Genomic DNA, 25496 nt, shown 5'->3' on the forward strand with positions numbered 1-25496 from the left:
AGACACCAGTGACATGGCAATTGGAGCAGTGTTATTGCAAAAGAATAAAAGTGGGGTCCTGCAACCTTGTGCTTACACCTCTAAGAAATTTACTGAAAGCGAGAGGAGATGGACAGTCTGGGAGAAGGAGGCCTTCGCTATTAGGTGGGATCTATTAAAGTGGCAGCACTACTTAGAAGGGAGCAAGGTGCCTTTTCAAGTATGGACAGATCACAAAAATTTAGAGGCACTAAAAACTCCCTGCAAATTGTTCCCAAAACAAATACGATGGGCACAGTACTTCAACCGTTTTAACTTTACTTAAAGTACATACCAAGAAGAAAAACCTTCCTAGCTGATGTGCTCCCTGATTGCCACAGTACAAAAGCAAACGTGAAGTAGTTCACGAGGCAATTATCCCCAGTCCACAAACTGTGGCCCAACTCACACCTCGCAGGACCCCTAATCCTGATGTCCCTGGGGTAAAGAAAATAAAATGAGAACTCCTCACTGATCAATGGTTTAAAGACAATCAGACATCCCTAACATGTAGGGATGGTCTCGCTTACAAGGGGGAAAAATTGTACTTGCCTGAAGCTCTTCGTCTTAATGCCCTCAAACACAGCCATGATGTCAAACAGGCTGGACATTTCGGATATCTAAAAGCTCTACATCTCACTCGCTGGCAATTTTGGTGGTCGGGACTAAAATGAGACGTAGAAAACTATGTCAAAAGCTGTACTGTATGTGCCACCATGAAAAGAATCCCAGGAAAGACCCCTGGTTACTGCAACTGTTACTCTCAACCATTGGAAGAAATAGCTATGGAGTTTATAGTACACCTACCCGACAGTAGAAGAAATACTGTCATTTGGACTGTGATAGACCTATTTTCAAAACAGGCTCACTTTATCGCCTGCAAAGGACTTCCATTGGCTCTATACCTGACTAAGTTGTTCCTAAAACATATCTATCGACTATATGGTGCCCCTAAGTGAATAATTTCAGAGAGAGAAGTGCAGTTCACAGCGAAATTTCTGAGAAACATTTTTAAATTAATTGGATCATCTCAAGGCCTATCAACTGCTTTTTACCCGGCTGCTAATGGAGCCGCAGAATCCGCCAACAAAATGGTGGAACAATACCTTAGATTCTATGTTTCTTACCAACAAACAAACTGGACCAACCTCCTTCCTTTTGCAAAGGTGGCTTACAATAATTCAGTACATAGCAGAATCGGCTACACTCTTTTCCTTGTAGCCACAGGGAAAGAATTCAACCCCATATCGGAATACCCTCATTTTCCCTCTGCTTCCCAGACTCTTGATCATTGGGTGAGGGGTTGGGAAGAAGTTTGGAAAAATACAAAGGTGGCCTTAAAAGAGACTTTTGAGACCTACAAAAAGCAAGCTGACAAAAAGAGAGCTCCCCAAAAACATTCAAAGTTGGGGAAAAGGTCTATTTGTTGACCAAATACCTATGCCTGAAACTACCCAACAAGAAATTGGGACCAAAATTCTTGGGGCCTTTCCCCATTGTGAAAATCATCAACCCAGCCACAGTAAAATTGAAACTACCCAGACCTTTGGGAAAAATTCACTTGGTGTTCCATTGCAGCTTGCTGAAATCTTTTTGAACCTCCACTTTAAGACCTCCCCCTAAGAAAGCACCTGGACCCCTCATGGTAGCAGGCCAGACCCATTATGAAGTGAAACGTATTCTTGACTCTAGAATCTTTAAGGGAAAATTGCAATACCTAGTACAATGGAAGGGATACCCATTGTCTGAAGCCATTTCTACTGATGTGAAAGCTGACAGACTTATCAAGAGGTTTTATGAGAAACACCCCAAAAAACCAAAAGCCAGTTGCTAACTTGTATTTTGTTTAGGTTACAGGATCTGTCCTTTTTCTAAGGGGGGCCGGATGACAACGGTGCTAACATCGAATGTTATTGCTTGACAAGAGATGAAGAAGTAGCTGTTTCATATGTTAAACTCATGTATTGCTTTAAGACTAGTGTATTGCTTTAGTTTAAGGTTAGGAGGGGGGTTGAGTAGGAATGCACCTTCAAGGAAGGAAATCCCAAGGACTTAGGAGAGACGGCAGTCTCTCTGAATAGTCCAGGAGAAGCCTCCCAGAAACCAATGGAAGAAAAGGCTGGCTAACCCTATGTCCAGTCATAGCTCTAGCAACGGAAGTCATAAGTGATTAAACTAAGTGAAATAATAAACAGCATGCTAGAATCTGGGTAAGAATACTGATTTTCTCTATCCTACCTACTTTCCTGAAGAAGAAAATCCCCAAAATAAGAGCTCTCAAAAGAAGGAAAGGGGGAGGGGGACTTTGCTCCCTCCCTTTTAGTTGAGTGGCAAAATTTACCCTTTAGAGAAAGAAAACAACTAGAAAGACATGAAAAATGAGCAAATGCTGACACCTGCTGGTGGATGAGTTTTTTTTCTTTTTTTTCTTTTCCCTTTGAACTTTTAAGCTTTCAGAAAATGCACCTGTTTAAACAAAGATAACACAGCTGAAGCAATGAATACTTTACAAAAGGAAACATGTGATGAGCGACAACATGTGATGAGGACCCAGATTGTTGGGGGCAATAAGCTGACTTTGTAATAATGCCGCCTGGGGGGGCGAAAGCCCTAATAAGCAGGCATATACATAGAATGAAGGCTATTGCTAAGCACATTGATTTGTGCTTTAGATTGTAAGCCACTCTGAGTCTTCAGAGAAGGGTGGGATATAAATGGGATTAAAAAAAAATCCAAAGGACAATGACTTTAAACTACATAGAAATCCAGAATAACTTTGAGAGTATGAATCAACTCATTTTCAACTTAATTTCATTCCAAGAAATTTCTCAGGAAAATACAGTAGAGATGACTGAACAAGTTTCTGAAGACAGGGACTCAAAGAAGGAACCTTATAAAACGCTCATTTTAAAAAAGGAAGTATATGATAAGCAGCAAAAATTTCAAAGGACAATGACCTTAAATTACAACAAATGCAGAATAATAAGCTTTTTACAATAACAGATTTAAAGTGGTTGGTCAAGAGGTTTTGATTCTGGAAGAAATTCCTCCAAGAATTTTAAGGAAAAGGAAAGAGTTTGCTTTTTTGGCAGATGAATTAAAGAAGACGCAGCTCCAGTTTAGATGGGAGATTGGTGGTGAACTACGTAGGTAAAAGATATTGTCTTAATACAGTTTTGAAGGCACAAGATTTTTATTGCAATGTACTGAAAGTAGGTTCTCCGCCATCCCCAGAATTTAAAAGAAGGAAGGTAGAAGGAGCGAGACAGTTACAAATGGATAATATACAGGGAGATGCAGAAATTATTTCATTGATTGCAAAAGAAGCTCAGCAAACTTTGGAAACTGCGCAGTCCCAGGGATTGTTAGAAGAATATAAGACTCAAAGAGTGACACGGGCTGCAGCTAGATGAAAGCAACAAGAACAAGAACAACAGAAATCTATAACTACAACTCAAGAATTCACTTATAGTGAAGCAGTGGGAGGTGCGTGACCAAACAGGCAGGTGCGTGAGGATCTGCAAGACGCGCTCCGAAAGCTTCATGTTACAAAAGATGGCGACAAAGTTTCTAACTTGGAATGTTAATGGTTTAAATTATTTATTTATTTTTATTTTTATTCCATTTATATCCCGCCCTTCTCCGAAGACTCAGGGCGGCTTACAATCTAAGCACAAATTAAATTCACCGCAATGTTTGCAAGAGATGCATATTCATGTATCTGATCAACAATATTTGATAAATTCTAGTTTGGGGACTCAGTTTATTGTATCTGCTTCAGAAAAGAAGACTGGAGTAGTTATCTATGTGAAGAAGGTTTTATCAGCTAATCTAATTGAAGCAGATAAACAAGGAAGATATATTATAATTGAACTTTTAATAGAAGGGCAGAAAATACTTTTAATTGGACTATATGCACGTAATCAACAGCAAGGAGAATTTTATAAATTTTTACATAATAAAATAATTCAATGGGATTATAAATCATGCATTTTGATGGGAGACTGGAATGGAGTGCTGGATACACAGAAAGATAAAAAGGTCATTTTAAAAGCACACCAAATCATGCTAGATTGCCTAAATCTTTTTTTGATATGAAAGATTATTTGGAATTGAGAGATGTCTGGAGAGAACGAAACGTGGATGAAAAGGATTTTACCTTTTTTCTGATAGACATCAATCTTTTTCCAGGATTGATTTTATATTGACTACTAATGATTTTTTTCCAGGGTTAAGAAGATTAAGATATGTCCAAGAACTTTATCAGACCATAGCCCAGTATGGATGGAATTGGACAAGGGAAAGGGAGATAGGAGATCTTGGAGGTTAAATGAAAATTTGTTTAGATATGAAGAAAATGTGGAAGAATGTAAAAAATATATGAAATAATTTTTATAACAAATATGCATAAAGGTACTTCTATTGAAATGGTTTGGGATGCAAGTAAAGCTTATATGAGAGAAGTGTTAATATATTTGAATAAGAAATATAGATGTAGATTGGAATATAAGCATAAAGAGTTAGAGGAGGAAATAAAGATGAAAGAGAAGGCTTTTATTTTGAACCCATCTAATAAGAGGGTGAAAGAAGCAATTAATCTGTTAAGAGGGCAGTTTAATATGTCGATGGCAGACCAAGTGGCAACTAATTTACGGTATGCTAAACATAATACTTTTAATTATAAATTATATTATGAGGCTGCAGTTTTATCATCAATTAGTGCTTGGTTTAATTTAACACAAGGAAGATTATTGAATATTGAGGGATGTGATTTATTATATGGTTGGCATGCATATTTGTTGTATGATAAGAAGGTGACTACATATAGAGAAATTCTTAGAATGGAAAGGAATGTATGGCAATTAAAGTCATTTAATTAATAATATTAATATTATTAATAATATCAATATTAATTTAAAAAATAGTTCAGACCTGGTTTCAATATGGGCAGTTACAAGCTAGATGGAAAGAAGACCAGAAAATTGGCATTTTGACAACTGATGAAAATTTGGTAAAACAAATCAGAGATCAAAGTCAAGCACATATAAAAAGGATATGTAATGCATTGATAGAAATAGATTCAGAAACGGAACTTGTTAAAGATTGTATGATAAAATGGGCCCAGAATTTTCAGGAGCCAATAACGATGGATATTTGGGGAAAAAATTGGGTCAGAAATGTAAAATTCACACAGGCACAAAATTTAAGAGAGAATTTTTATAAAATGTTTTATAGATGGCATTTAGATCTGAAACAATTAGCATGTATGTATCCAAATTATCAGCCTAAATGTTGGAGGTGTGGTTGTGATGATGCAATGTATTATCATATATGGTGGACTTGCAAAACAGTTAAAGCTTTTTGGATTAAAATTTGGTGGAATATGCAGAAATATTTAAGAAAAAGATAAGGTTTTCTCCACAGTTATTTCTGTTGGGTATTATTACAGATTGTACTGTTATAGAAACCAAATTGATGTTGGATTTAATAACGGCAGCAAGACTTTTGGTATCTCAATATTGGAAGAAGGAGGACCTGCCTACGATAGAAGAGTGGACTTTAAAAGTTTCAAACCTGGCAGAAATGGCAAAAATCTCACCATATTTGAAAGAACAATCGCAACAGAGATATATTTTGGAATGGAGAAGATGGATCGATTATATTCAGAATAAATATGGGACTAAAAAGTTTCATTTAGCATATGAATAAGTATTAGTATTATAAGATGTATTATTATTTAGTTATTTAGTTATGTTTAAGGGGAGTTAAAGTGCGATAGAATTTAAAGTGTTTTTTTTAGTTAGCATGTTTTAGCTTAAGTTTGTAAAAGTTAATACCCTGTATTCAGCTCTGGGAAGTCGGGGGGGAGGGGAAGTGGGGGGAGGAGGAGGGAGGGAGTTTATGTTTTTAATATGTATTTTAAAACTTTTCAATAAAAAAAGAAAAAAGAAAAAGATGGAATATACCAGAAAGAATACTTCAAAAAGAAACATTTGTTTGAATATGGCTAAGAAATGGGAAAATTTTGAAATATACTACTCTTAGAGGGAAATTTCTTCTTCTTTTTCTTCATCTAAATTAATATAATTGTATTTTGTTTTTTGGTTTTTTTATTCTTCTGAGTTGAATTGATTTAAACAAAAGCAAACGTTTTAGCTACTTAAATGTGATGATAAGAAAAATATTAAAAATGTGTTTTGAATGAGATTTAAAGGATTAGATGATTAGAACTATTGAATGGAATGTTCAAAGTTTAAATAGATTAAATACATTCTTAGCCATGGTTAAAAGGAATGAGAAATTGAGGGAATAAATATATATTAAATTAGGAGAAATACATATTTTCATATGTTATTTTTTGTAGTCTAGTACTTAAATCCACTAACGTAAATATAGTTGAATGTTGAACTGATTGTTATTTGTAAGAACATTTAGAATTTGGAGGGAGAAATAAGCTGCTCTTCTTCTTCTTCTTTTTGTTTCTTTTTATTATTATTTTTACTTATTGATTGGGAAATATAAAAATATGAGAGGGTATGGAAAAAACAGAAAGAAATCCACCAAGGTAAATATAGTTAAGAGTTAAAAAGACTGTCACTTGTAAAAATATTTAGAAATTGGGGGCAGGGAGAAATAAGCTGAAATAAACATGGTGACAGGAATTTTGATAAGACAACTAAAACAATACACAGGATTATTGAAACTATATATTGAACTGTTGTTAAGCAAATAAAACTGTCTTAACGCAATGTTTTGCGAAGAAAGATACATTGGGAAAAGGGGAAATCAAATAATTAACATATGGAATATAGATTATAGAAATTAATTGTTAAGGACTGTCTTATAAATGTTACCCAGACAACATTCTGTTTTATAATGATTTATGTTATGTTAAAAAATTCTAATAAAATATTTACAAAAAAAAAGGAATGCACCTTCAAGGCCATTTCTCTCACTAAGAAGATAAGGCTTTGGCAGGTCTTCTAACAGAAGGGAAACTGATTCTTTAAATTAATTGGAGAATATGATTAATGACAAAATTAGTAAGGTGGAGAATTGTGTTTTAATATATTGTGCAAGGGGCAGAGATTTCAGATTCCAGCTTCCTTCGAGCAAGCATTTGTCGGTGTATTAGGCTAATAAAGGACTTTTAAGGTAAACAGTGCCTCAGAGTCACTTGAAAAGCCCATACATCGGAAACTTGACAGTTACCCAGAGAACATACTGTTTACAAATTACTGAATGATTTATGTTATGTTAAAAAATACCAATAAAATATATACCAAAAAAAGTCAATGAGTGGTATTAGTCCCACTCCAATGACTGCTGCATGATAGATGGCCTAGCTTGAGTTGGAGCCAAGCTGTAGATGCCTGCCACTCTAAGGGGTTCTGTCCTAAAGTGGGCCCATGATTCAAAAACTGCTGGTCATTTTGGTTTCATAAAGACTTTGCAGTTGGTCAAGTGGCAATTTTGATGACCTTCCCTGAAAAAGGACCTTGAAGGTTATGTTGCTAGCTGCCCCATCTATGCTGCTGCTAAACGTCCTTCAGGCAAGCCAGCCAAACTCTTGCAGAATGTGGCTAGCCCTGTGGCCCCTTGGAAGGAAATCTCCATGGACTTTATAGTAGAGTTACCTGAGAGTGGGGGAAATACAGTTACTGGGGTTATTATGGATTTTTTCCCCAAACAAGTGCATTTTCTTCCTTTTTCTAAGATCCCCTTAGCTAAGACATTAGCTAAACTTTTTATCCAATTTGTGTATAGGTAACATGGGGTTCCTGACGGCATCATCTCAGATAGGGGGATGCAGTTCTCTTCCCAGTTTTGACAGGAGTTTCTTGTTAGGCTTTGCCCAAGGACTAAGCTCTGTCCATCATCCACAAACTAATGGGGCACGTAAAAGAGCTAAATTGAATTCTAGAATAGTACCTTAGGTGCTATGTGAATTATCAGCAGGATAATTTATTTTATTTATTTTATTTTAATTCCATTTATATCCCGCCCTTCTCTGAAGACTCAGGGCGGCTTACAAGCTTAGCAGTAGCCTTCATTCTATGTATATGCCTGCTTATTAGGGCTTTCACACACACACCCCCAAGTGGCATTATTACAAAGTCAGCTTAATTGCCCCCAACAATCTGGGTACTCATTTTACCTACCTCGGAAGGATGGAAGGCTGAGTCAACCTTGAGCCTGGAGGGATGCGAACCTGCGCTAATTGCAGGCAGCTAATTGGGTCAGCCTGCTGCCTTTCACAGAGGTTGCTTGCCTGTACTAATCTGTGCATAGTAGTACAGGATACACTCCTTTAAAGATAGCTTCTGGCCAGGATTTCATCCCTATACCAGAACAACCCCCAAAGCAACCTCTGACCCCCTCTCTAATGGAGTGGATTAAACAGCTTCAACAGACCTGGCCAGTAACATGTAAGGCCTTGGAAGATGCACATCAAGCTGATAAAAAGCAAACTGATAAAAAGAGGGTGAAGCCAAAGGAAAACAAAGTGGGTGATAAAGTCTCCTTATCCACTAAGTACTTACAGACTACTCAAAATTCAGAGAAGTTGGGTCCAAATATGTTGGTGTTTCCAAATTGTGAGAATTATAAACCTGGTCACTGTGCAGTTGGATCTGTCTAAAAACCTTTTACTGATTCATCCTATATTTCATGTTAGTTTGCTGAAGCCTGAAAAGGTGTCACCTCTTCGCCCTGCTCAACCTGCCCCTCCAGTACCTATTCTTATAGACAGGGAACAGCATTTTGAAGTCAACGAAATCTTAGACTTTAGAAAGTCAAACGGGAAATTACACGGAGACCTGGTTGGGCCCAGAGGGAGGTGTCCCCCTGGTTGATATTTGCCCACCGGGTTTCCGGGTGCTGCACCGGCCTCAGGCTCAGGGTAGGGTTGGGGGTGTGGCGGTAGTTGTGAGGGAGACCTTATGTCCGCAGGAGGCCACCGTTGTCCAAATAGCCGGGTGTGAGTCTCTCCTCATGAGATGTGGCCCTAGGGCTCAGTTGGGCTTGCTGCTTGTGTACCTTTCGCCTAGTTGCATAGCATCAGCCCTGCCTGAGCTTCTCAATATCCTCTCGGGGTTGGTGATTGAGTTCCCCAGATTTATAATTTTGGGTGACTTCAATCTGCCATCCCTGGGGGGATCATCTGAGTTAGCTCGGGAGTTCATGGCTTCCATGACGGCCATGGACCTGATGCAAGTAATTCAGGGCCCAACTCATGGGGGGGGTCACACGCTCAATTTGATTTTTCTATCTGGCCGGTGGTTGGATAATCTGGGTGGGGGCTCTCCAATTGTTACGCCCCTGTCATGGGCCGATCATCATCTCCTGCGGCTGGTCTTCCATTTTGCCAATCCCCATCGTGGGGCTGTTGAACCAACTAGATGGTTCTGCCCCAGGCGCCTAATGGACCCTGAGCAGTTCCAGGCGGCCCTTGGGTCCCCACCTGCTGCCTTAGTTCACAGCTCGGCCGAGGCCCTAGTGGAAGCCTGGGAAAAGGCAGCCACTGAAGCACTCGACCAAGTTGTACCCATGTGGCCCCTGACCCGGTGCAGATCCCAGTGGGCTCCATGGTTTTCCGCAGAGCTCCGGGAGATGAAGCATCAGAGACGGGGCCTAGAGAGCTGTTGGAGGTCCAGCCGGTCTGAATCCGACCGATTGCGACTAAGGTCCTTCACTAGGTCTTATCTCGCGGCGATGAGGACAGCGAGGTCAAACCACTTTGCTGCCCTCATCGCGTCTGTAGATAATCGCCCGGCCACCCTGTTTAGGGTGACTCGCTCCCTCCTGAATCAAAAGGTGAGGGAGGAGCCCTTGCAGGGTCGTGCTGAGGAGTTTAGCCAGCATCTGTCGGACAAAATCACTCAGATCCGGACCGGTTTGGCCTACGACTGGGCAGAGTCTGATGGTGAGAACATGGGTGGTCTTGTCGATGTAATCTGGGAGGAGTTCGACCCTGTGACTCCGGAAGAGGTGGACAGGATTATGGGGAGGCTGAGCTCCACCATGTGTTTATTGGACCCGTGCCCCTCCTGGCTGGTTTATTTGGCTCGGGAGGGGACACGAGGCTGGCTCCAGGCAGTGATAACTGCTTCTCTGAATAAGGGTAGTTTTCCCACCACCTTGAAGGAGGCGGTGGTGAGGCCCCTCCTCAAGAAGCCTGCCATGGACCCAGCTGTTTTAAACAACTTTTGTCCAGTCTCCAACCTTCGCTTTCTTGCGAAGGTTGTTGAGAGTGTGGTGGTGCAGCAGCTCCCTCTGTTCCTGGAGGAAGCTGATTATCTAGACTGATTATCTGATTATCTTCAGGCCCGGGTACAGCACGGAGACGGCATTGATTGCGCTGGTGAATGATCTTTGGCGGGCTCGGGACAGAGGTTGCTCCTCTGTCCTAGTCCTATTAGACCTCTCATCAGCTTTTGATACCATCGACCATGGTATCTTACTGCGGCGTCTTCGGGGGTTGGGAGTGGGAGGCACCGTTTTATGGTGGTTCTCCTCCTACCTCCTGGGACGTTCGCAGTCGGTGTTGGCAGGAGGGCAGAGGTCGGCCTCAAGGCCTCTTGTTTGTGGAGTTCCTCAGTGGTCGGTCCTCTCGCCTCTCCTGTTCAACATCTATATGAAGCCGCTGGGTGAGATCATTCGTGGTTTTGGGGTTTTTTTTATTTCTACCCCAAACCACCCCAGTGATGCCCTCTCCATGATGTCCCATTGCCTGGAGGCGGTCCGGGTCTGGATGGGGAGGAACAGGCTTCGGCTCAACCCTGACAAGACTGAGTGGCTGTGTGTGCCGGCGTCTCGGGAAATTCAGAATATTCCATTGTTAATTATGGGGGGGTGAGATATTACCCCCCTTAGATTGGGCTCGCAAATTGGGTGTCCTCCTAGATTCACAGCTCTCCTTGGATGATCATATAGGAGCTGTGACTAGGGGGGCCTTCGCCCAGGTTCGCCTGGTGCGTCAGTTGCGGCCCTATCTAGACCGGGATGCCTTGCGCACAGTCACTCATGCACTCGTGACCTCCCGTTTGGACTACTGCAATGCTCTCTACATGGGGCTGCCCTTGAGGACTACTCGGAGGCTCCAGCTGGTGCAGAATGCAGCCGCGCGAGTGGTGGTGGGGGCTTCCTGATACTCCCATGTAACACCTCTACTCCGTGAGCTGCATTGGCTTCCGGTTGCCCTCCGGGTAAGATTCAAGGTGTTGGTTACGACCTATAATGCCCTAAATGGCATGGGTCCGGGTTACTTACGGGAGCACCTGCTGACGGCATCAACTTCCCTTCGTCCAGTGCGCTCCCACAGAGAGGGCCTCCTTAGGGTGCCGTCGGTCAAAGAGTGTCGACTGGCGGCCCCCAGGGGGAGGCCGTTCTCTGTGGGCACGCCAGACCTTTGGAACCGTTTACCAGTGGAGCTCCAGACGGCTCCCAACCTTCGCTCCTTCCGACGTGACCTAAAAACATATTTATTTGAACAGGCCAGCCTGGCCTGATGGGTTTTGGGGTATTTTAACGCTATTGTGTTAATTTATTGAATTGGGCCATTGTATTTAATATTTTTTAATTTTTATATATTGTATTTTATTGTATTGCCCTGTACACCGCCCTGAGTCCTTCGGGAGAAGGGCGGTATAAAAAAAATTAAATAAATAAATAAATAAATAAATAAATAAATAAATAAATAAATAAATAAATAAATAAATACCTAGTGCTCTTTCCCTCCTTCCCAATTAGCTGGATTTTTCATCATATTTGGAGTCCTGATGAGTCCTGATGGTGATCTCATTTCTTCATTACATTAACTGTGATTATTAGTGTTATTGTGGGTCATTTTCTATTGCACTTTGATGCTGCATTTCACCAATTGTTCATCCAAAGTCGGATAGAAGTGGGAAATAAACACCTAATAGTCCCATATCTACTTTACAAGTACCTTCAATTGTACCTAGTGCAAAAGATCCTCCACCAATCATTTCCTAATTATGATTGACTATAGTACTCACAATCATCTTACTTTGAAACATGAGTATAACATCTACTGTTTCCAGAAATTCTTCAAACAATAACAATAGCACTTAGACTTATATACCACCCTATAGTGCTTTACAGCACTCTTTGAGCAGTTAACGATGCCACCATATTAACCCCAACAATGGCTCCTCATTTTACCAATCTTGGAAAGATGGAAAGCTAAATCAACCTTCGTCTGAAACAATGCATTCTAACCACTGCACTACCTTTTTTATTACTTCAGAAAGGGACACTTTCTCCAAAACCTTACACATATTAGGTGGTAATTGCAGCTCCAAAATATCAACTAGTTAAAATAACTTGTAAGCCTTTTCCTTTAAAAAAAGGGGGGACCCAGAATCTTCCATTGTATCATTAATGCTGGGCAGGTTCCACATCCCTCAACAAATATACTGTGACTATATATGCCTAGTAGTAATAGCAAATCTGAGTTGAGTCCAGTTGAGCTAGATGCAATTAACTTTGAATTTTAGTTGGAATAAAACAAGCTGGGTCAACCTGACATGCTGGGAGACAGCTGTGAATACCCAATAACCATCCACACCCAGTATCTCTATCTGAAATTATCGTCTAAGTCAGCTTGACCTGTGTTGTGCCATACTTTTTTGTCTAGTCGTGAAAAGTGTCACATGACAATATAATTTGGATTCATTTTTTACATCTTCATGTTTGACCTTCTCTTTTGTCTGTCAACATTTAAAAATGTCATTGATTAAACAAAGTGAAATCCTGTTACAAAATATTCTTCAAAAATACCTGTAAACCTTTTATGGAATTATTGGACATGTTAAAACCAATTGCAACTATAAGTGCAATTAAACAGAAGATGTTGTTTAGGTATCACAATGCTGCACACAGTCCAGATTTATATCACATATTGCATTACAAAGCAATAAATCAAATGCTATGGATACCAGCATGATAAATAGCAAGCTGGCTTGTTAATGTAAAAACCAAATGGGGCTTGCTTGGTATACGTTGGATGGCTATAACACATAACATTTGTTAGAAGGAGTCAATCAAATATCATTGATATTGTCAGAATCCATTTATATCACATTTCATAAATGTATAGGTAGAACAATGTGCTTATTCTGGGGATTCTGCCATCTCTCCGAAGGGAGGGGGAGAGGATAGACTTTAGGCATCTTCAAACAACAGGGAACATTTGAACAAAAAAGGAAGCAATAACCATAAAACCAAGGAGAGTTCCCTTTCCCATGGAAGGGCCTGACATCTGACCAAATGGATGAGGGGAGGGGCTGAAATGGGAATGCTTTATATAGGATTGAAATGTAACTTTGTTAGATTCCGTCTTGTATTGCCACAATCGATTCCAATCCTAGTAAACCTTTTCCTTTTGGACTAAACTTGCATCCAAGAGTTCTTATTTCCTAAGATGTGGATTGAGGTGGGTTTCTGTGAAGATAAGGATGTCATCGAGGTAAACCAGGACCCCCTTATATAGGTGCTCTCTCAGCACATCATTAATTAATTGCATAAAGACTGCGGGGGGCCCTTGCAGTCCGAATGGCAATACTTTGAATTGATAGCACCCCATTGGGCAGTTGAATGCAGTCTTCCATTCGTCTCCTTCCTTAATCCTAATACGGTAGTATGCTTCCCTCAGGTCTAGTTTGGTAAAAATCTTTCCTTTCGATAGGTGGGATAGCATATCCTTCATTAGGGGAAGGGGGTACAGATTACATTCACTAATTGTGTTCAAATTTCTATATTCCACAACCAAGCGAAAAGACCCATCCTTCTCCCTGAACAGAACCAGGGCGGCCACTTTGGGTTTGGCAGGCTCAATAAATCCTCTTTCTAAGTTTTTCTTTATGAATCTTTCCATTTCTGCCATTTCCCTTGGGCTCATGGCATACATCCTGGGTTTGGGGAGTTTTGCCCCAGGTTTGAATTCTATGGTGCAGTCTGTGGGGCAGTGGGGGGGGGGAAAGCTCATCTGCTCTTTCCTCACTGAAAACCTCAGCCAGGTCCCTGTATTCCTCCAGTATCTCTGGTAACCCCTTCTCTTTCCCCACTGCTGCTGTCTCCTCCCTCTGGGTTGGGGGGTGCTTTTGGAGTCTAAGTTCTTCTGCCCCCCCTTTGGGAAATTGTGTTCTGCTGTCCTCCAGTTTATCCTGGGGTTCCATTTCTTCAGCCATTCCAGTCCTAGGATCATTGGGCATTCCATGCCTGGGGCCACTATAAACGTTAAGTCCTCTTCATGGGGCCCCAGTGATAGGTGGATTGGTAAAGTGGCTAGGGTGGCTGGTCCTCCCCCTGCTATTGTCCCATCTAATTGACTAAAAGAGATTGGTTGTTTTAGCTTCCTCACTGGGATGCTCAATCTCTCCACCAGCGTTGGGCTGATAAGGCAGCGGATGCACCCAGAGTCTATCAGAGCTTTTATTTTGGCTGCTTCAGGCATAGGGGAAGCTAATATAGTCACTGTCTTAAGTATGGGTGGAAGGGGTCCACTTACCAATGGTTCTCCCTCTGAGCTGTCTTCTGAGTTGTCCACCGTCCCTGCGGTGCAGGCCGGAGTCCATTCCCAGTTCCTGGCAGGAATTGTGGACTCTACAGCCTCTGTCCCCTTCATGGAAGATTCTTTTGTGTTGCCTTGGGGCTTCCCCGGCTTCTTGGAGGATGATGCCTCTGGTTTTCGTGGGGGGGCTTTTGAACGACATTCTGCAGCACGGTGGCCCTCTCTCCCGCAGTTGAAGCAACCTGTTGATTTTTTGGCTGTGGCTGGTGGTTTTTCCCCCTCGCGTGTTTGCTCGAGTGGCAGGCGGCCCCATGGTTTTCCTCTGCGGTGTCTCTTCAGTAGGTCTATTTCCACTTCCTCCGCCAGGATGTACCAGTCGTCGAGATGGGGTGGGTCTCCTCGAGGCAGGCAAGCGTCATACAGGTCGTAGTTTAGACCGTCTTTGAAGTGGCTGAGGAGGATGTCTTCTGGCCAGTTCAGCTTGCTGGCAATGGCTTGGAATTCTTGGGTATAATCAGCCACTGCTCGCCTTCCCTGCCTCACCATTTTGATTCTCTCCCGGGCCTTACGGTCAGCCAAAGGATCCTCGAACCGCCGCCTCAAAGATGACATGAATCGGTTGAAGTCGTTGAGTTCTGGGGCGTTGGAGTCATGCAAGTTCACCACCTAGTCTGCAGCCGTCCCGTCCAGGGCAGATTGCACAATTCGGATGCGTGCTTTGTCACTGGGGATGTCCCGTCCGTACTCTTCCATGTAGCTGAGGACTTGGGTTAGGAAAAATCCCAGTCGTGATGGCTCCCCCTTGAATTTGACTTCCAGGGGCGGGAGCGTTGTCTGCGCCGGGGCCGGTATCGCTCCTCATCCTGGTCCCCGTCTGTGGTTCTGGGGTGGGTGGGTACTGCTGAGGCAGCAATTCCTGTTCCATTGGATGGCCCCGGGGTTTCAGGTGTTGGATCCCGTCTGTTACCTTTCCAGTTACGTCCCCAGGCGCTGCCTCGGTTGCGATTTTCAGCTCTCTCCTCCCTCAGTGAGCTCAGGGTTGCTTTCATCAGATCAATGGCCTTTTCCAGGATCCGCTCCTCCTCACTGGCGTGCAGGGAACTCTCCATCTCTTGCCTCCATTCCGGTTGGTGGTTACTCTGCCTCAGGGTCACTTCTCCCGAAGCCTTTTCCCACTCACTTTTCCTTCCAACACCCATCGACCATCGGGGTTTTTGGTCGTACTGCTCCACCGCTTCTTCCCCAGGGGAATATGCTGCTTCAGCTTCCCATTGTCTCTGGGATTCCATTTGGGGGGGAAGACTCCCTCTCCATGGGGCTTCCCTCCTCTCTTGCTTCATCGCCAGACACTGTATTTGTTGCAAAGTCCCCCGGTAAGGTTTTCCCTTCCAGGTTGACTCTTAAAGCAGATTCCGTCTACTGTCAGGACCCACCTCAATCCACATCTTAGGAAATAAGAACTCTTGGATGCAAGTTTAGTCCAAAAGGAAAATGTTTACTAGGATGGAATCGATTGTGGCAATACAAGACGGAATCTAACAAAGTTACATTTCAATCCTATATAAAGCATTCCCATTTCAGCCCCTCCCCTCATCCATTTGGTCAGATGTCAGGCCCTTCCATGGGAAAGGGAACTCTCCTTGGTTTTATGGTTATTGCTTCCTTTTTTGTTCAAATGTTCCCTGTTGTTTGAAGATGCCTAAAGTCTATCCTCTCCCCCTCCCTTCGGAGAGATGGCAGAATCCCCAGAATAAGCACATTGTTCTACCTATACATTTATGAAATGTGATATAAATGGATTCTGACAGATATTGTACTTGAAGTCTTGGATTCACAAAGCACATAGAAACAGTTCTACATCTTGATCTGGAATAATTCAAATGCAGAAACATGCATTGCCAGGCAGGTGAGACTTTTGTGCTCAGATAGCCTCTTTCTTTTTCTTTCATGCTTTGCAAATCCTGTTATTGGTAGTAAACATAATTTATAGTCTTTAATGGCAACATAATGTGTATATCTGAAAACTGCAAACTATGACCTGATAAGGAGATGGGTGGAAAAGAAGAGAGACAAATAATGGGTTCATTGAGAAATATCATAGCCTTAAAGAATGGAAAACACATGTCATTAATAAGTAATCCAAATGTTGTCCTCTGATCATGGTCCCATTTGATCTTTCCCCATACTAAGAGGAAAAACATCCCTCATTGCATCATCTACTATTACTCTATAGATAAAGATATATTTTTTTGCCAGCAAAGTTTATTTTACAAGCAACCCTCACATAATTTCTCCACATCTTGTTGAGGGTACATTCATTAATTGTTCACCAATGCTACAACTTCAATACAACAAAGTTCATACTGGTCACAAGGTCATGAATTACGATTCTTGCAATATTACAGAGTCTTGTAATCTTTTTCACTGCTTGTTCTAATTCAGATTCAAATGTATTCAATTGTTAGTTCATGAATAGTTGCTTCTTCAATGTTTTTAAGTTGATGTAATTCCCATTGTCTAACTCCTTCTTCCTGCAATTGAGAAGAAAAATTATATTTTGTATTGTCATGCTAAAATTAACACAATGTTTGTACCATTTAGGAGTTGAATGGCATGATCAAACATTTTAAATGAATTTTAAGTGATTTAATTTAACTGGTCTTTTATAATTGAACATAAAAATACAAATTTTAAACATATCTACTGAAACCAAATAAAGATTTGAGAGATTACAAACAGCATTTTTTTCTGGCTTGCTGAGAACTAATTGGCAAACATTTGAGGAGGACTTCACCTCGGCTGTTACAGTATTCAATTTAATATCAAATGGGGGAGAAAAAGTATTTTTCCCCAATTCCTCCCAAAGGAGGGTGGTTTTTTTTGTGCAACCCCTGAAATACATCTGGAGTCATGAATAAAATTGCTGCTCCTCCAATCTTCTGTGAGTATCAACTTATCAAGAACAATTTTGATTAAGTATGAAAGACATTATCTGTATGATTATGATATTTTCACTTCCAAAAAAAATCCAGGATCTTTGATTTAGAACAAGAATATTCTTCATAATTACAGCAGCAATGTAGGTGTTCAGAGGTTTCTACAGATTTAAGGTCATGATGCTGAGCCTGTCGATCAGAAGGTCAGCAGTTTGGCGGGTCGAATCCTGAATGCCGCGTAACAGAATGAGCGCCTGTTACTTGTCCCAGCTTCTGCCAACCTAGCAGTTCGAAAGCATGTAAAAATGCAAGTAGAAAAATAGGGACCACTATGGTGGGAAGGTAACAGTGTTCTGTGCGCCTTTGGCATCCAGTCATGACAATGGAGACATCCTCGGACAAGCTTTGAAATGGAGATGAGCACCTTAGAGTTGGAAACGACTAGCATGCATGTGCGGGGGAACCTTTACCTTTACCTTTTCTTCTATTGGGAAGATCATATTTCTTCTCAGTTAAAATGAACAGTGTTGATTTTACACTTATTACTGCTCCTCCCACCAACTTAATTAACAGGAATGATGTGCAAATAAAATAGACTGGGGAAATAATACCACTGCCTAATTGGGACAAAATAATTCTGAATTATGACCTACAGAAGCAGCAATGCTGCTGTAAACAAATGATAGAAACTTCATGCAAATCATAGGCACCCAGAAATTCCTAATTAATTTGGGATAGGAATGGCACCAAAAATCTTTGCTGAACACTACTTTTTTTAAAAAAGCAATCATTCTTTTTATGTTCCAGTTTAAATAAGAAAATGCTTTATATTTTTAAAGCAGCTTGATAGCAGTTGTTCAAGATTATGGAAGATTTGTTCATACCTATAGATTTGTTCAGATTATATAACACTACTTGTTTTCCCCCCCCTACCTTATTTCTATTCCAGGGTCTTCAAACTTGGCCCTTTTATGACTTGTGGACTTCAACTCCCAAAATTTCTCAGCCAGGTACTCTGTCTGAGGAATTCTGGGAATTGAAGTCCACAAGTCATAAAAGGGCCAGGTTTGAAGACCCCTGTTCTATCTTCTTTCAGCTTCAATTGTCTGTGATAGGGATGGGAAAATAGTGGCTTTTTAGATTTAATTAATTCCAACATGGCCAACAATAACCAACAACTGGTGCTGAGCCCAGGATGAGCATACTTCACTATTCTGCAGCTACCCGTCATTTGGTTTTCCAAATCCTAGTAACTTCCTCAAGTCATAGACATAGACACTGAACACAGATCAGAAGGTGAAACTTCTCCCTACTTGTATGATTCAACTATAGCCACCATTATTAGGTTTTTAATAAGCACCTATAGCTTTCATAAGGTAAAGGTAAAGGTTCCCCCGCACATGTGTGCTAGTCGTTTCCGACTCAAGGCGCCGGTGCTCATCTCCGTTTCAAAGCCGAAGAGCCAGCACTTGTCCGAGGACGTCTCCGTGGTCATGTGGCCGGCATGACTAGACACCAAAGGTGCACAGAACGCTGTTACCTTCCCACCGTAGTGGTCCCTATTTTTCTACTTGCATTTTTTTACGTGCTTTCGAACTGCTAGGTTGGCAGAAGCTGGGACGACTAACAGGCGCTCACTCTGTTACACAGCACTTGGGATTCGACCCGCCAAACTGCCGACCTTCTGATCGACAAGCTCACCGTCCTAACCCACTGAGCCACCGCGTCCCTATAGCTTTCATAGAACCCCTTAAATTTATTTTTAAAAAAGAGCATGGGAGAGAAGCATTTACCACAAACTCTTTTTTTATATATCTTTTTTATTTTATTTTTTGTTACTGATTCTTTAAAGATAGTTGCTTCTTGTCCACTTTTTGTTTTTGTTGTGCCAGCCAAGCTTTCATTGGACTGTGCATCACTGCAATTACTGGATCTTTTCCTCGGCAACATTGGAAATGGACTTGTTTTTTGAAATGCTTCTGTAGATTCCTCTGAACCTATTATAGTTGAAAACCTTCTTGGAAACACAATCTGGGAGCTATTGCTTGGCTCTCCATAACAGATAGTCTTCAAATATTGTGAGCTCCATCCATCAGGATTGTCCTCAAATGATGAACTTACTTGAATTAATTTATTTGGCAAGGAAGGTAGAGACGCCAATGAATTTGAAAGTGAAAGCATGTTTTAGAGCAAATTAACCCTTCTTTTGGAGTGCTGTGTTTCACTATTGCCATTTTTGTCTGCCTCAAGGAAATACTTTCCTCTGACATCTTTGGAATGTTACCTATAAATAAAATCAATACTTAAGTATATGGCATATGAAACAATTGTTGCTTAATTTTTTTTAAACTGGCACCCATTCATATTAAATTACCATATTACCATGGTTGCTGATCAGCTAGGGATTCTGTGTGGTAATAAATCTTTTGTGCATTTGTGGGCATTCCTAATGAGGAATGCCACAAACTTGATCTCCCCAAAGGACTATTTGAAGCTATTTATCTACCCCTTGAATACATATGACACCAGAAGATACAGAAAGAGAAGAGGTTCCATGTTCTAATCATGCCTTCTTCAGTGTAAGTCTCAATGACCTACCAATTACTACACTGGAATTGGATGATGCATTACTGAAGAATAATGCCCACTGAAACTTTGCTTCCAACTTAGCAGGTCTAAGTTGGGGTTTTGAACATTCTTGTTTAAGAGAATATAGGTCTCAACAAACTCAATAGATATTGCTACAACTCTATGCTTTGGAGATAAAAATGACATCATTACTTTCAGGCCCATTTTTTGTTTTTACCAACCCTGTTCCTGTGACTTATACTTACATAACATAGAGAAATAAAGTGCATGTGATTCCACATCAAGAAAAAAAAAGTCATATTCCTTTTGAATACCAAATGGCCTTTAAAAACATACCATATGGATTGTTTTTTTGTTTTGTTTTTTTAAAAGAGGGGTGGGAGAGGAAATTCTGACCTTTAAGCCAGTTGATTTACTGGTGAAAACCAACCCCCTTTCACCTGAGAATGTCCCAGTTCATGTCACAGTATAAATTGCAACAACATTTATTTCCCAATTTGTTTTGGAATCAATTATTGTACAAGAAAAGAAACAAACAGCCATTCTATTTCACTAAATACTGCTGACTTTTCTCCATTCTCTTTTTACTCGAGTGCTACATGCAATAATTATCCCACATCAGTTCAGTAGCTTTAAAAATCTCAGATAGCTATGTGGCACATTAAAGCTATCAAATGTATTATTGAAGATACTATGTTAATGTTAAAGTTATCATTAAGTCTTGTGGCTTTGTTATTAAAAAAATATGATTGGAAACTCTTAAAATTAAACTCTTAAAATTCAATCATGCCTCCTTAAGCTTATTTTTAAATAAAAGAATATAAAATGAGAGCAATTTCTTACCAGCTTTTCTCTCCTTTTGGAAGCCAAATAATGCCAGCTGCCCAATATTTATAACAAATGAGAGTAAGGCTAAATTAGAGCACATTTTCAGAACTATAAAATTTTCCTCCTTCCAAGGCCAGAATCCTTTTAAAATGCAAATTTAAATAGACAAGATTCAGCTGTAGTCATTTAGTTGAAAGGAACTTCACAACTTTTTTAACCTGCTCCTGCAGAATTTTCATCCTATGTCGTGCATCTGCAACTTTGATCATATGTCATTCATTATTTTTATGGTTTTCAAAATGATGGATCAATTCCCTAAGTGAGATGTTAAAATTATGGACAAAAATCATCACTACTGACTGTTTATAAGATGAAGATGAGGTCTCAGCTTTTTAATTTCCCACTGGCACTTTAATTTTATATATCTTTTATGGAGATAAAACATTGCTTTTAACATAGAGTAAATCTTAAGTGTCACTGTGTAAGAAATTTCATGAACTGGAATAGCCACAGCCACAAACCAGCAAATGAGAACTGTTTTTGATTAAGACGCAGTATTGGCTGTGTGAGGCATGTGATCCAGCCTAGGTCTGGGCATGCTTTAACCTTCTCTATGTTTGTATTTTTCTGATCTCCAAGTTAAGAGTTATTGATATTCCCCAGAGCTGAATGAAACTGTATGTAACATGTTTATATATATATATATATTATAGATAAAGTTTTTCTAAGCTATGCCTCCTGCTCATTTTGAATGTATGCTTATTTTTTGGGCTTATTTTTGTGCTGGAAAGCTGTAAAACTCTAATGGGTTATGGGCCCAGATCCCAGCCAGCTCTTGCACACAGTTCAGACTGAAGAAAAAGATTGAGGCTCAACACAAAGATGTAATTAAGCTGAAGGATTGTTTGAGTTAAATTAAGAAAGATAAAGGCAAAGAATCAGCTGAAGACTTGCAGAATGGCTAATTTAAAGGAGAGCTCTCTGCTTCGATTGGGACAAAAGAATTATTTTATTTGGGCTGCAAAAATTGAATGCTTTCTGAAGGCTAAGGAGCTCAGGGATATTGTGATTAATCCACCCCACAGGCAATTAGCAGCTGCAGATCAATGGAGGCATAATAAGGCACTAGCTTACATCATCTTAAGTGAGGAAGATGAACAATTCTTAAATGTAGCTGATTTAAAAAATGCAAAAGATATTCAGCTGAAGTTGAGAAGTGTCCATGTGAGTGCTTCAGCATGCAATATAGTGCAATTATCGAGGCAATGATACAGAACCTGGCTGCTGCCACATGAGAGCATAGAAGAGCATTTGTTCCACATGCAGAAACTGTTTGTTGAATTCGAACAGCAAAGAATGCATATTCCTGAATCTCAAAAGTTGCTTTTAGTACTAAATAGTCTTGATGAAATGTGGGCCATCATTTCAGCTGATTTTGAATGCAGACCAGAACAGGAATTAAGTATGGAAGCACTTAAGGCCTGTTTGATTTTTGAAGAAAAGTCACACCATTTTAGAAGAAGCCATGAGGAGAAATTCCTGAGGGGGGGTGTCCAAGGAGCAGAGAGCAAAGCAGCAGACTGACTGTCTGCAGAGATCAGATTGCATCTCAGCAGAGAATTACCAAGAGGAAAGAACACTAGAAAAAGAAATGCTTCATTTGTGGGGCTGAAACTCATTTCAAAAAAGACTGTTTACAAGGAAGAACAGCAGCAAATGGACAAGCTGCTGTTGCAAAGTTAGCTATTGTAATAGCAGAGAGAAATGGTAAATAGACAGTGGGGCTAGTCCAGAGGTCGGCAACCTGAAACATTGAAAGAGGCACTCGGAACTGGTTCCCTCACAAAAGAAAAAACTGGGAGCCGCAAAAAGCATGTGCACATGTGTGTGCGCATGCATGCATGGAACAGGGGCCTTGATTGAAGAGTGGAGCCTAAGGCAAGACATGCAATGGCCCTGCCCCCATTCTCATTCACTCGACTTTGCTTGACAAAGCTTCTCTCTTGCTCTCATTCACTCACCAACTGGAAAAGCCAGCCGCAGTGCCTCCACTGACTTCCATGGGGACACTTGGCAATGAAGGGGCCGATTGAAACTGCTCCTGGTAGTGCTGCTACTACTAACACTTTTCCATTTGCTGCTTGATTCCGATGAAACTGGAGACCCCCGGATGCCACTGCTGGGGGTGGAGAAGGCTGCCTGGGTTAGGCTGTAGCAGAAGCCAATGACAGTAGCAGTGGAGGCAGCAGCAAGAGAGATGCTGGAGGTCCTCCACATATATTTATTTATATTTTTATATTTATTTGATTTATATACCGCCCTTCTCCCGAAGGACTCAGGGCAGTGTACAGGGCAATAAATATTAAAAATACAAGATACAAAAGTTAAAAAAAAATTAAATAATTGTGCCTGATGCAATAAATTAATTAAAATCAATATTAAAAACCCCAAACCCATCAGACCAGGCCAGCTTGTTCGAATAAATAAGTTTTTAGATCACGGCGGAAGGAGCGAAGGTCGGGGGACATCCGGAGCTCAACCGGTAAGCGGTTCCAGAGGTCTGGCATGCCCACAGAGAACGCCCTTCCCCTGGGGGTCACCAGTCGACATTCTCTGACCAGTGGCACCCTGAGGAGGCCCTCTCTGTGGGAGCGCACTGGATGAAGGGAAGTTGATGCCAGCAGCAGGTGCTCCCGTAGGTAATCCAGACCCATGCCATGTAGGGCTTTATAGGTCATCACCAGCACCTTGAATCTCACCCAGAGGGCAACTGGAAGCCAATGCAGCTCACGGAGCAGAGGTGTAACATGGGAGTATCGGGAGACCCCCAACACAACTCGCGCGGCTGCATTCTGCACCAGCTGAAGCCTCCGAGTGGTCCTCAAGGGCAGCCCCATGTAGAGAGCATTGCAGTAGTCTAAATGAGAGGTCACAAGCGCATGAGTGACTGTACGCAAGGCATCCCGATCCAGATAGGGCCACAACTGGTGCACTAGGCGAACCTGGGTGAAGGCCCCCCTAGTCACAGCTCCTATATGATCATCCAAGGAGAGCTGTGAATCTAGGAGGACACCCAAGTTGCGAGCCCTATCTACGGTGGGTAATAACTCACCCCCCATAGTAAGAGGTGGAATAATCTGAATTTCCCAAGATGCCGGCATGCACAGCCACTCAGTCTTGTCAGGGTTGAGCCGAAGCCTGTTCCTCCCCATCCAGACCCGGACCACCTCCAGGCAATGGGACATCACATCGAGGGCATCACTGGGGTGGTTTGGGGTTGAAATGAAAAGCTGGGTATCATCAGCATAGTGATGATACCCAACTCCAAAACCACGAATGATCTCACCCAGAGGCTTCATATAGATGTTGAACAGGAGAGGCGAGAGGACCGACCCCTGAGGAACTCCACAAACGAGAGGCCTCGAGGTCGACCTCTGCCTTCCTGCCAACACCGACTGCGAACATCCCAGAAGGTAGGAGGAGAACCACTGAAAAACAGTGCCTCCCACTCCCAACCCCCTGAGACGTCGCAGCAAGATACCATGGTCGATGGTATCAAAAGCCGCTGAGAGGTCTAATAGGACTAGGACAGAGGAACAACCCCTGTCCTGAGCCCGCCAGAGATCATTCACCAGAGCGACCAATGCCATCTCCATGCTGTACCCGGGCCTGAAACCTGATTGGTACGGTTCCAGATAATCAGCTTCCTCCAGGAACAAAGGGAGCTGATGCGCCACCACGCTCTCAACAACCTTCGCAAGAAAGCGAAGGTTGGAGACCGGACGAAAGTTGTTTAATACAGCTGGGTCCAAGGCAGGCTTCTTGAGGAGGGGCCTCACCACTGCCTCCTTCAAGGCGGCAGGAAAACTACCCTCACTCAAGGAAGCAGTTATCACTGCCTGGAGCCAGCCTCGTGTCCGGGCAATCCAAGGGCCGGGCAATCATTTCGGTGACTCAGCTCCTGGACAACAGCACTAGGCTGCCCCAACAGCAGCAGCAGCTTCCACCGCCTTCCTGTTACTATTGCCCAGCAGGCAGGCAGTGCTGCCCAGACACTCTGCTGCTCCTGCCAACACAGCCGCCAAAGATGGCAAGCCCTTGTTTTCCTTAATCATCCCCTCCCCTTCCAACTTTTCCAATGAACAGCTCCCCGCCACACTGTAAAAACAAGCTCCACGCCTAGGTTCTGGCAATTTGACGTTCCGAACACCCTCCCCCACACACTTCACCCTATGCTGGCTACCTCCCATGCTAGGAAGGTGAAGCCCATCAGCTCCAGGGCTGGCCTTTCCAGGGAAAGATGCACGCAGTCAAATCATTGGGCCAGACATCCTTCCCCACCCCTTCAGGCAGGCATAAGGGGAGGGCTGATTCAACCTAGGAGGAGACCAGACTCATCACTCTGCTTTCGGGGGCATGACGGCGAAGATGCTGAGGAGAGGCTTTAGCCTGCAAAGCTCAGCCAAGGAAAGGCGTGGACACAAGAAGAGCCCTTCATCCTGGACCATGCACTGCACTTGCCCAGCCAGCATCAGCTTATCTGTTTCTCATCCCTGGGCTGCTGGCTCCGTCAGTCCCGTGCAAACTCC

General features: G+C 42.0%; 1 protein-coding gene across 1 annotated transcript; it reads right to left on the bottom strand.

Moving 5' to 3' along the window:
- Nucleotides 1–16998: 16998 nt before the first annotated feature.
- On the bottom strand, nt 16999–19671 carry CCDC201 (coiled-coil domain containing 201; the record flags this gene model as incomplete). The annotated part of the gene is made up of 2 exons (XM_081344494.1): nt 16999–17085; nt 19213–19671. The coding sequence occupies 2 exons, from the start codon at nt 19669–19671 to the stop codon at nt 16999–17001; spliced, it is 546 nt and encodes a 181-aa protein (XP_081200620.1).
- Between the last annotated feature and the right edge of the window lie 5825 nt (nt 19672–25496).

Source organism: Vipera berus, assembly GCF_964194415.1.
Source record: "Vipera berus genome assembly, chromosome: Z".
NCBI classification, from domain to species: Eukaryota; Metazoa; Chordata; class Lepidosauria; order Squamata; family Viperidae; genus Vipera; species Vipera berus.